Raw genomic sequence first — 12,343 nt, forward strand, 5'->3', positions numbered from 1 at the left:
GACTCTGCACGCTGGGAAGCCCAGGGTGAAACGTGTGCAGAACACACCAGAGGTTCTACCTGCGCATCTTAACACGCTCCTGCTGCTGCTTTCTCTCTGGTTTCCTCCACTTTGTATTTTTCTCCTATTTTATGACACATCTCATAAGCCATCTCAAATCTCTTGTGACGTGGGTGAAGGGATACTCATGACTTAGAACACGTACACCTCTGCATCACATGTGGTCATCTGGAGCCGGGAAGCGGGGGCTCTTGGGTTTACTCAGCTCGAGGACTGTCACTGTGCCGTGGGACTGGGCTTCCCCAACCACGTTGGCCGCGTGGCACTGGTACACGCCCTCGTCTTCCTTTCTCAGGGGGTTGATCTAGAAATACAACAGGCAGGTGTCTATAGTTACGTACGGCACAGTAAAAGGACCTCCTTGCTTAGTTCTAATGATCAGTCTGAACACTTCTTCCTTTCCAGAGTAAGACACACCTCGCTCTATTTCTCTTCTTGCTGTGGCTGCCAAGGAGCCCAGAGATAAAATTCCCTCTCAGGGACCCTCGTGAAGGGCACTCTCCCTATCGCGGCTCCATTTCAATAATCCCTCTGCACTCCTGCCTTTTACTGTGAGCTACCTCGTCCTTTTATTGAAGGCGACAGGTATAGATCATAAGGAAAATACCTCGAATTCAAAGAAGAACAAAAGTCTACTGACCAAAGAATGACCCACGAAGTGTTCCCTATCGGGGTGGCCTTTACAAACCACCAGAGATAACCCTTTTCCCCTCCCAATCTTTCCTTGTAAGAAAATGGCGGGTGTGCTTGATTTGAAACAGTCACAGACCCGACGGCATTCCCAGCCTCTCAGCTGGGGGGAGAAGAGCCACCACCCTCCCGTGGCCGCGGGTGGAATGAGGAAGACACCCTCAGAGAGCATCCCGAGGACGCGCAGAACCACATCCTCACACAGCTCACGCCTCTTTCGCTCTGTCGTGTGGTGACTGCCTCTCTCCATCGCATCCCCTACGGACCATGGGGTGGTCCGTGCGCGCCACCTCATTCTGAACTCCTGCGATCGTGGGTGAAGGGTGAGCACTACCACCTTCACTTTACAGGAGACTCCCAGCGCAGTCATGGACTGTAGGGCCACAAGGGCCGTCAGAGGTTACTCGATTGAAAGCCTTCTTTTTACGCTGGTGGAAACTGAGGCTCAGAGAGGTACAGGGACTAGCCCAACGTGGACCTATCTCCTCATCCCATCACTCTTTCGAACACGTGGCATCCCCCAGTCTTAGCCGAAATGCTGCGAGTGGCATAAAAGAACCCTGGAGGGGGACTTGAATGTGTCATCTTCCCTGTTATCAGCCACGGGATCCCAGACAGGCGCATTGGTTTTCCACTGCTGCTTTAACAAACTGCCACAAGCTTAGTGGCTGAAAACTAACAAATCTGTTCTCCACAGTGCTGGGGGTCAGAAGCCCAGGTGGGTCCAGCAGGCTAAAATGAAGGTGTGGGTAGGTGTGGGCAGGACTGCGTTCTTCCCGCAGGCTCTAGGGGATTTCTGTCGTCTTGCCTTTTCCCGTCTTGCCTTTTCCCGCTTCCAGACGATGCTGGCACTCCTTGGCCGTGTCCCCTTCCTCCATCTTCAAAGCCAGCGATGGCGGGGCGAGTCCTCCTCACGTTGCATCCCTCTGCCTCTGACTCTTCTGCCTCCCTCTTCCACATTTGAGGACCCACCTTTAACCTGGGCCGCCTGCAGGATCCAGGCTGATCCCCTTACCTTACAGTCAGCTGTTTAGCCACCTTAACCCCCTCCTCGCCATGGCACGTAAGCTGCCACAGGTTCTGGGGGTTAGGATGTGGACATCTCTGGGGGCTGTTACTCTGCCCACTGTAGCAGATCACTCGTGCTCTCAGGAGACACGCAACCTGCCCCACCTGCCTCCTAGTCACTGAAGGATCCAGTGAGAAATGGATAAGGACAGCTTTGAAACGTGTCACGTGTTACAGAAATATAAAAGGGTGGTTTTCGAGGTCTGTCAACAATATCCAATAATCCTGAACACTCACCAAAATCCAGGCGGTGGCCTCGTGGTCGGAAGGGCCCCCTCGCACCTGGACAGCTATGTTGACATGGTCCCCAGGCAACTCCTCCAGCACCTGGGTGCCCCCAGGGGACTGCATGACCTACAGAGGACAGATAAACCAGGAGAGGTTTAGGAAAAGTATTTCTAGATGAGGATGACCCCACAGGCCTCCCCACCCTCCTCCTGCCACTGACTCAAAGGCTGAAACCCTAGCATCTCTCAATTTTTATTCAAACGGCAGTCGCTTTTAAGCCTATTTGTGCGTACGGACAGCACCCCCTGCTGGACAGTGAGATGCCTGCATTACCGCTCTCTCGCAGAAGCAGTTCAGAACTTCACCACCCATCTCCGGGCTGTTGAGATAAAGGGACAACAGATGTGTGACCCTTGCCAGTCTCTCAAAAACTGGTCTTCTGGAAGATTTGGTTTTGGAATAGGACTGGGTGTCCTGCCACCAGCCGGGTCTGTCTAAAACACAGCTCCACGGGGAAGAAGGCTCTACGGTCACTGCAGCGGATGCAGGCTGGGTAACAACAGAGCTTTGGTGGCCACAGGAGGAAATGGCACGGGGAGGACTACAGCCCCCGCTTTCTAGGGAGAGCTCCGGGGTGGAAGTTTTTAGGCAGAGGAGTGGTACATAAGGTATCTTGTCTTAATCCTCTGGCCCACCTATAAAGACACAAACACAGACACACTTCAAAGAAAAAAGCCTTTACCACCCACATCCATCTTTCTGTTTCTCCCTGTCTCTCTCTCCCACATGCACAATCTCGCACGAGTTCTTGGGTGGAAATACCTTCTTCCACGTGATGACTGGCGTGGGCACAGCCCTCACCTCACAGGACAGGCACACCTGTGCCCCGGTGACGTTGTGGACGCTCTGGGGAGGAATGATGACCACAGGAGCTGGAGGAGACAAAGGGACAGTCTTTACCCTGCCAGCTTCCAAGCACCCCACCTCTGAAATCCTGCCTGCTGAGAGCCTGCGGGGGCATCCTGACGTGAGGGGCGCAGGGCAGATGCTCTCCAGACCCTCAGGCAGGAATCACAGGAGTCTTCCCCAGACCTGAAAGATGCCCACGGTTCCCTGACGCATCGCTTTTGTTTTATCAACAGGGAAACAGAAGTGCAGAGAGGAAAGGTGACTTCCCAAAGTCCCCTGGCGTGTCTGTGGCAGAGCCAGGTCTCAGCACACTCCCTCTGGGCCCCTTCCAGGCCCGGCTGCCATCTGCTTTCGGCTCTACTGAAGGACACGGTGGCAGACTCCGAGGGGGCCTGGCATCACGTCACCAACGGCAGAGTCTTCTAACAGATGGGCTTTTCTCCTTCCACGCAGAGGGCGGTGGGAAGGAGGATGCCAGGCAGAACAGCTGCAGCACCCTGGAGCTGAGGGCCCCCGCGGTGCATTCAAGACGCCCATTTGCATGCACAGAGCACACACCCCCCAAGGCCCCCCGAACCCTACACACCTCCCCACCGGCAAGGGCGCAACTGCAGACCTGGAAACCAGCGAAGGGACTGAAGAAGCCCAGCTGAGGCGAATGAAGAAGGAATCGGGCGAATGTGGGTTAGGCTGTCAGACGTCAGAGAGAGGAGGGGCAGGGTGTGGCTCTCCGGACAGGACCCGGAGTAGAAATTCTTAGCTCATGCTCCACACTCTGCCTTCCCCCGTGCCTGGCATCTGCTCTGCTCGCACTGGGCCGTAAGAATCATGTCCGGCCAGCTCAGCCTTCAGGCCCCATCCAGCAGCGCTCCACGTCCTGCCTCCCCTCTGCACGCCCCTCCACCGCCCCCACCTCCACAGCTGGACGCCTCACCCATCCTGCAGGGCCTAGCAGTAGCGCCCTCACCCAGGACCAGGGGTCTGCACCTCTCTGACCTGTTGAACCCCAGCCTGCCTTGCAGTGGTGGTTCTATCACCTGCACTGGCGTCCAGCTCCACAGCACCGTGGGCAAGGCACAGGGTGGAGGCCTGGCCAGGGGACGCTCACGCTCAGGTCTCCTCTTCTGCTTTCCAGGGCTGTCCAGCTGATCTAACCACGAAGTCAGGGTGGGAGTGATGGCTTAAGCTAACGTGATATGCAAGTGAGGGCCAGGAGCAGGTCCCCCACCTTCAAACACAAGATTGGATGAAGAAACACAACCAATCAAAGAGCAAAGACCTTCATTCCCAGGCCATCGAACTGCAGGGTCTACGACTCCCAGGGCTTTGCTGGGGGACTCAAGGACAGCCTTGCTGCTCTCTGCAGGCCCACCCTGAGAGGGACAGGGCCCTTGCCCACCTGGGTGAGGTGCAATAAACAGGGGAGCAGAAGGGGGAGACAGAAGGCAGAAGAAGAGGGGTGAAGGGTGGGTTCGAGCCACATCCACAGCACAGGAGAGGAAGGGTGCAGAAGGAGACCGGTCTGGCCCCTCCAGGCAGACTGGGAAGCAGATTCTATCACGCCGGTGCCAAAAAGTCTCTGGAAAATTGTCTTAGAGCCACAGAGTCTCAAACTGGAGGGGCCCTCTATCACCCCAACTCCCCAAGATCCTGTGCCTGATGGTCTGTGACACAGTCATCCAGTCTGCACTTGCATGCCTCCAGGGACTGAGAACTCACTACCTACAGAGCCAGGCCATTCCATGTCAGAGGGCTCTGCTGCTAAGGAAGCTCGTCCTTACCCAGAGCTAAATCCGCTTCTCTGTAACTGCGGCCCGCTGATCCCAAGGCTGCCCTCTGGAGCCTCCAGTGAGTTGAATACAGAGACCGCCCTCCCCAGCCGACTGCTCTCTGCTCCTGCTGCCCGATCCGCCCACACCTGCAGTGTGTCCCTCTGACTGCCTGACCCCACGCCTGCGTGTGCCAAAGGCCCCATGAACCAAGGTCCCAGATTTCCCACATTGTCTGACGGCCACAAAGAACCGCGACACCCTGCTCTCCAGCAGGAGCCCCATCTGCGATGACAAAGAGGGTCTAATTTATTCGCGCCGCCCCGCCAGCGCCAGCGCCTCCTCAGCAGCACAGGCGCTCAAGTGGCTCCCGGTGGTGCAGTCGGAAGCGCTCTTCTTCCAAAGCCGAGATGGATTCCAAAGGGACACTCAATCAACGTGTTTTACTTTCGTTCATGTACAGTCATAAATTTTCAATGCGATTTCATCAGTCCCTTTCAGGCCTAAATGAATAAACCAGTAAATCACAATTCATCTTTCTTTCTCCTCACGCTTCCCTCTCTCTCTCTTTCAGTAACTACAATTAAGAAAGTCTGTCTTGGAAATACTGTCTTTGCCACTGATTTCCTGGCAGAAAATAGCACTGCTTTTCTACGGGAGCCTCCTGCTTTTAAAGGGACGTCAAAGCACATTATGGCACGATAAAGGGACATTTAACATTTTATTTATTTATTTATTTTAAAATTTACCCAGAACCCATTCATTCTTTCTGATGTGAAGTTCTAGGTTTTGACAAATGCATACAGTCATGCAACTGCCGTGATAACCAACATATAGAACAGCTTGGTCACCCAAGAAGCTTCCTCATGCTGCTCTTGTCCTAACAGTTTTTTTAATTTTACAATATCTGATTTTAAAGTTAACATATTTCTATCCACAACAGCTCTTTATGATCAATAATCTACTGATAATAATAGTAGTAATGGTAATGCCACGAGCTAACGCAGTGCTTGCTGTTCCTCCTACAGGTATCACCCCTTTGTCTTCCCAGCAATCTCACCAGCTGCCAGGTGGGGGCGCTGCCCAGGGCCACCAGCCTTAAATGGTGGGGTGAGCCTATAGGTCCTGCCACCTGGGCCCAGAACCCAAGCTCTTCTCATCCACTGTGCTAAGACCGTCCTGCCTTTTCCCCAGGGGCCCCTTCCACGCACACGACCCCTTTAATCCTCACGCCAGCCCTGTGAGGTGGGTCCTTTCATTGTCCTTTTACAGATGAGGAAACCAAGGCTCGGAGGGTGAAGTGCCTGGAAGAGGGAGGACTCCAACCCAGGCACCCTGACTCTATTAACTTCCCCACCGTTTTTCAAAGTGAAACATGTGTTATCTATATGGACTCCATCCCAGAATAAGAGACTATGTTCTGTCGGGATTGTGTTGGGGACCCCGAGACAACCCCCGGCTTGGGTGATTTGCTAGGACTCACAGGACTCAGCATAGGGTCGTTCTCGGGCTATGCTTTATTATAGCGGAAGGACACAGAGCAAAATCAGCACAGGGAACAGGCAGGGTGGGGAGAGCCAGGCACAAGCTCCCCAGAGCCCCTTCCAGTGGAGTCACATGGGGTGCAGCAACGAACAGTCACAACTGTGTGGAATGCTGCCCACCAGGGACACTCACGAGACACTCGGTGTCTAGGGTTTCTACTGGGGGCTGGTCACGAAGGCAACCCCTGCCTACTGTGTACCCAAATCCCACACTCCCAGGGGAAAGCAGGTGTTCAGCATAAACCACATCGTTTGTATAGCTGAGGTGCAGTGAGCCACTGTTACCAGTTCTGGCAATGGTGGGAACCCTCCAGAAATCCAAGTCCCCAGACACCAGCCAAGGGCCAACCTTTCCAGCAGGTCTTTCTGAGGATACGGTCTTAGGGCTGCTACATTAGCTTTTTTCTGCACAACAATGGAACCACTCCAAACACCATCCCCAGGGAACAGCTCTTATGAAGATACCCCATGACATGGGCAATGTGTCCCTATGCTAGCAGGACATTCCCAGTTCCTACTGTCCCTAAGGACTCTTTTGAGTGGGGCACTGGAGTGCTCAATGTCATGACTGCCACACGCGGGAGGAACTGTGGCAGGCTGGGGCAGAGCAACCCAGTTTCGAATCCTTTCTCTGCCACATCCCAGTGCTGTGACTTGGCCTCAGTGTCTTCTTCTTTAAAATGGACACAGGAGTCCATCCTCTCCCCGCGCTCACTCGGGAGCCAGGCACACAACCTTACTGATGCCAGAGCCACCACACTGTTGGAACAATCTTTGTGCCTGTTTTGGACAAGAATAATGTGGCTTTCGGGAGGGGGGACAGCTCCTGGTCAACATTCTGCAAAAGTGTCAGCTTCATCTCTCATCTTGTGAATACTTGTTTCCTTCTGCTCGTGCCAACAACAGCCCCGGAAATGCTGGGATGGCACAAATCCACTCATCCAAGTCAAACCAGCAGGTAGCACAGAACAGTCACCCCTGTGTACACGATCACAGGAGGCAGTGCTGTCGGGTGGGCAAAAGTGTACCGGAGGGAGACTCAAATGCCCGGGGGTCCGACCATGTGACCTGGGCAAGCTGCTAATCATTTCCTCTTTATCTGCAAATGACCACTGCCCCGTATCCTCGGGGTGAAGGGAGATAATGGATGTGACTGCGTTATTAACTGTGTGGATCTGTACAAATGAAAGGGATCGATATTATTATTATAGTGTGTGGCGATCTTTCCCCTACCCCATCAATTACAGCAGCCCTTGATGGCTGGAATGAAAAATCTCCCCACATGCCTCTGAGATTTCTTTAAAGTTGATGGCGCTGGGGAAAGAAAGAATATCAAAAGTCATCCCTCAGGACCCTGTCTGCTTGCATTAGAAAGCCCATAGCCAAAGAGTTTAATAATCGATGTGCCGAGCAGCCCTGATAATTTATGCTAACAGTCAGTTACGAGGTGGAACGAGAACGGCTTAATCCCGCTCCCTGCAGCCTCCGCCTCAGATCCCCTCCCTCGGATGAAAGGCTTTTGAGCACGAGGCCCCCTTCTTTGTCCCTCTCACAAAGTGCCATTCGCTGCCTCTTCTGGTTACCTGGTAACACGCGCCTAGCACACATTGAGGTTTCTAAGCGGAGTTGGAATTTCAACCAAGGTGAATTTTCTAAGACTCAGGATTTCAAGCGCTCATTGAAGCTGCAGGGGCTCAATGCCCCAGTGGGTAGCCGTCCGGGACCCCGTTCCTAGCTAATCATCATTCAAAACACGACATCGACTTGCACCCTCCGCCAACGTTAACAAATGGCCGGGGTGCACACGCTGAACAATCCAGCCTTTTAAGGTAATGATAGCAATAATCATAATACTACTACGAATGCCTTGCACGTGAGAAACTGAACCAATAATTTAGTACGGGATGAAGCTTCACCCTTGAGCCTGGCACCGAGCCTGGCAATGATCTATGCCAAACCACTTGGGGGCATCATCTCTTTTCCCAACAGTCCACACCCGCCAAAGGGCCTCCCACCTCCGTGCCTCGGTTCACGCTGTGCCAGCCCCCTTCTCCGCCTAGGGATTTTCTCCCCATCCCTCGAGCCTCCTCTCAGATGCTTCCCCTTCTGTGGGGCTATTCCTGTTCCTTTCAGGAGCCATCATCAGTGCTAACTAGAGGGATGGGGGTAAGCCGGAAGACAGATCCAAATTGAGAAGCCCTCGAGATTCAAGGCCAATGCATGAACAGTACCCTCCTACCCAGGGTGCCAGCAGGCTAGCCACGCATGGCTCTGATCTGAAAACAGCAGGCAAACCCAGGCTGAAGCCGATCACAGCTGGGCCTCACCAGGTGGCTCCAGGGAATTCCCTTCCTCTTGTCTGAGTTTTCCTTCTATTAAATGGGAGTGAGTCCTCCTCAGGGTAGTTGTAAACAGCAAGTAAGAAAGAAGATGGGGCCACGAGCGATTTCCAGCAGTAAAGAATTATTCACATGCTGGTCTTCCATACATGCGCTGATCAAAGGACCACTCTCATTGTCAGGCAATTTGGGGCATTTCAGAGCACAGGAGAAGGGGCAGGATTTAAGCCTGAACACTGCTTCCCCAAGGCCCTCAGAGGCACGTGTGAGAACACATCCCCATACTGTGAGCAATAAATGCTTATTCCATTAAAGTCAAGGTGCTCGGCACTGAAGGAGTCAGGAGGGATCCGGGGAGGGTGATTTTATCGCCAATACCGAAGCAGAACAGCCCTGCTCTGACTCAGTCTGTTTTCCTTCAACCAGGGTCCCCAGGGGCATTATTAAAAAATGCTCCCGCTGTGTCTTCTGAATAAAAGATGGCTCTAGGGCAGCACAGAATGAGGTGCCGCCTCAGCTAGGGAACATGCCCTGTCCACATCCTCATGCTTTACCCGGACACAAGCGCAGGGGGCCACACAAGCACACCAGAACAGGTCTGCGGTGAGTGACACAGATGCCAGTAGGGAAGGGGGGCTGAACTCCAGGGAGGCCTGACATGTCACTAATGAGATCATGAAAAGCAGCTTCTGATTGCTTCCGTTTGGTCCCATGAACAACTTTATTCCCTGGGCCTGTGCCTAGGGTGGGCCCCAGAGCACATAGATCAGAGTGGAGGGGCTGTCACATTTACTTGTCATTTGGTAATTTTCAATGAATTAGGGGTATGGTGTTTCCATCTGCCATCTGGCTGCACTCTGGTAACCATGGCAACCACCATCTGCCTGACTTAATACTATCAGGTCCTGTCCTGAAAGAGCACTGGACAGGGTGTCGGGACCTGGGAGCTGGTCAGCCTTTATGGTCACCCTGGACACGTGCCCTCCCCTGGCGGGGTCTCAGCCTCCTCCTCTGCCTAACAGCAGATTGGGTCTCGATGTCTTTAAGGCGTCTTTCTCTGAGGAACAGAAGACCACTCCAGGGAGGAATTATCTGAGACTATCAGCACTATGTAGACTCTGGGGACCTGGTCAGCATTTCTTATGTCTCCTGTATGTGGAGTTAAAGTGTCACCTGTCTGGAGACAAAGAACTGCCTGTTCATTAACTGCTGAGGAAAGCAGATTGTAAGAACGAGTGACAGGAACTAGAAAAAGGAAAAAGACGAGACTGTTTAAGTGCCCCAGGACAGAAGCAAATTTGCGAAGTGAAAGGGACCTCAACCCTGGCTCCGCAGAGGCTGACACAGCCAGAGAGGGGAAGGGACTGGCCAAAGGTTGCTCAGGGAGCCAGCGGCAGCATGGAAGCTCCCCTAGCCAGCTCTGTCCTCCACTGGGAGCCCAACTAGGAATAGCCAACGGTGACTTTCCTGTGCTCCTGCGGCTGCTTCAGCTTCCCGATGGCAGAACATTGTTTTCATGTTTCCTGGGACAGGAGGCTTCCTGCCCCATCTCCTGTTATGACCCATTAGGTCTCCCGGACTTGAGTATATCTACCTCGAATACTTGGGAGGAAAATAATGTTAGGCACTTCATAAGGCCTGGAAAAGGCCTCACCCCACCCCCAGGCTTCCTTCTTGAAGCTGAAGTCATTACACTGCCTTAGGCATTTAAGTCTGGACTTGGTCTCCAGGCCCAGGCCAGAATTCTTCCCCAGGCTGAACCCCAGGCTGCAAGCCAGGCTCCTTGGGACTCACTGCCCCATCACCCGAAACTCTTCACTGCCCCCTCCAGGCAGAGTACACAGGGGCGGTTCTCCAAAACCTAATGGGCAGGCCACACTCATGCTCCGGAAGCTAGCGGAGCAGGATGCTTCACTGGCCCCCCATACTAATGTTTTGATTTCTTTTTGTTTGGTTTTTAAAAGGTATATATAGAGGGTGGGCAGTTATGTCCCCCAGAGATGGTTTTATGATGTTAATGGAGGTTAAGTTTCTAAATTCCTAGCAATTCATAATTTTCTCTTCCTTTATTTGAGGCAGGACCCTCCAAATTTCATATGTCTTAGACCCACAAAACCTGGGTCTGCCCCTGCCAGCACTATAATATTTTCAGATCTTAGGTCTCCAAAGGTCTTACCTGTCCTGGATAAAAGCTCCCTCAGGATCCTCAGGGGGCCCCACCCCACATCTGAGAACCTGGTGCTCTAGCCTGGTGACTCTTGCGTCCCCAGTCTGGCGTTTCTCCTCCACTGGCATCCTCACCTTCCCTCCTCTCCATTCAAACAACCCACGTGGGGCCGGATATCCAGGAGCTCAGAGCCAGTAAGACACCCTTGCCACCCCATCCCCAACTCCCAGTCTCCTGGGGACAAACATGCCAGGCCTGCAAATAACTGCACCAGCAAGTACTTAAGTACCAAAAGGGGCAGCAGGCTCATCAAATACCCAACTAGTTTCATGGCTGGTGTCTCCATGAGCTTGGCCAGGGCGGGTGCAGGATGTGGATTACTACCCAGTCTCCCTAAGCACTGGGCGAGATGAGAAATACTGCTCCCGAAGGGGAAACTGAGGCCCAGGCATTGCTATCCACTGCTGCCCGGGCGGGGGGATCCTTCGTCCCACACCCCAGAAAGTTGGGTCTCGTTTTCTCTACCCGCCCGAGCCCCACGGAGCCTGAACCCAACTCACCGAACTCGCAGGGGCCATCGCGCACCTTGTGCAGGTGGCCGAGGTGCGCGCGGGGCGAGTGCCGAGCGCGCAGGCGCAGCGCGCAGACGCTGGGGTAGGAGCGGCCGTCCGAGCCACAGACGGCGCCGCGCTGCGCGCACACGCACAGCCCGGTGCCCTCGGGCGCTGCTCCCGCGGCCCGGCTCGCGCACACCAGGCCGGGGCCGCAACGCGCGCCCGCCCGCCCCCCGCAGTTCGCGCCCTCGGCGCCCAGGCAGCGCGCGCAGCAGCCGCACTCGTCGCGCGCCGAGATCCCGGGCGCGGGGCAGCTCGCTGGCGCGGGGCAGCGCTCCGGCCGGCACGGACCGCACTCGGGGCGGCTGCCCGCACCGCGGAGCCCGAAGCACGGGGCCAGCGGCGGCAGCAGCAGAAGCAGCAGCGGGAAGAGCAGCGGCGAGCGCGGCATGGCCTGCTCCGGGACGGCAGTGGCGCCTCTGCTTCGCGCTCCGCTCCGCGCGCGCGGCGCTGCCACCCCTCCCGCCCCGCGCCCGCTGATTGGCCGGGCCCGCACCGCGGGGCGCCCGCAGACAGCTGCACCGCGCCAGGACCAGCGAGGCTCGGCGGGCTCCCGCCTGGCGCGGAGCTCCGAGCTGGAGGGACGTCCTGAGACCAGCTCTCCGACATCGGATTGGACTCCTGGGGAAACCCAGACACAGTCAGGGCGGGAACCTGCTCGAGGTCGCTTCGGTAGAGTCAAGACTGGATGTCCAGTCTCCAGATGCAAGACCAGCTCCAAAATCCTCCGGGAAGGATGCGCTATTTTATTTTATTTTGCATTCAGTAGTTTTCAAGGTTTTATTTTAAAAAGGGAACACATGGTTTAAAAATTCTGTATTACAAATAGATGTAAGGGTGAAAAGAGGGTTTCCCTTTCACCCCGTATCCCAATCTCCCAACCCAGCTTCCAGAGGCCACTCTTGTCAGATTTTTTTGTATCTCTTCAGGAATTTTCTATGCCTATAAAAGCGCT

General features: G+C 54.5%; 1 protein-coding gene across 1 annotated transcript; it reads right to left on the reverse strand.

Moving 5' to 3' along the window:
• Positions 1-214: 214 nt before the first annotated feature.
• Positions 215-11,779, reverse strand: IGFBPL1 (insulin-like growth factor binding protein-like 1). The gene is made up of 4 exons (XM_012638257.1): positions 11,335-11,779; positions 2,869-2,978; positions 2,056-2,172; positions 215-364 (listed from the first exon to the last, which is right to left on the reverse strand). Exons 1-4 carry the CDS (start codon positions 11,777-11,779, stop codon positions 215-217), a joined length of 822 nt encoding a protein of 273 aa, XP_012493711.1.
• Between the last annotated feature and the right edge of the window lie 564 nt (positions 11,780-12,343).

This window comes from Propithecus coquereli, unplaced genomic scaffold (genome assembly GCF_000956105.1).
Source record: "Propithecus coquereli isolate 6110/MARCELLA unplaced genomic scaffold, Pcoq_1.0 Scaffold128, whole genome shotgun sequence".
NCBI classification, from domain to species: domain Eukaryota; kingdom Metazoa; phylum Chordata; class Mammalia; order Primates; family Indriidae; genus Propithecus; species Propithecus coquereli.

What these genes read in the sequence shown, in the direction of transcription:
- IGFBPL1 (XM_012638257.1), bottom strand. Translation starts at nt 11,779, where the DNA reads ATGCCGCGCTCGCCGCTGCTCTTCCCGCTGCTGCTTCTGCTGCTGCCG. An exon ending in CAGTCATCACGTGGAAGAAG is followed by an intron (nt 2,173 to 2,868) that starts GTATTTCCACCC and finishes TGTCCTCTGTAG; the next exon opens with GTCATGCAGTCCCCTGGGGG. An exon ending in AGGCCACCGCCTGGATTTTG is followed by an intron (nt 365 to 2,055) that starts GTGAGTGTTCAG and finishes TTGTATTTCTAG; the next exon opens with ATCAACCCCCTGAGAAAGGA.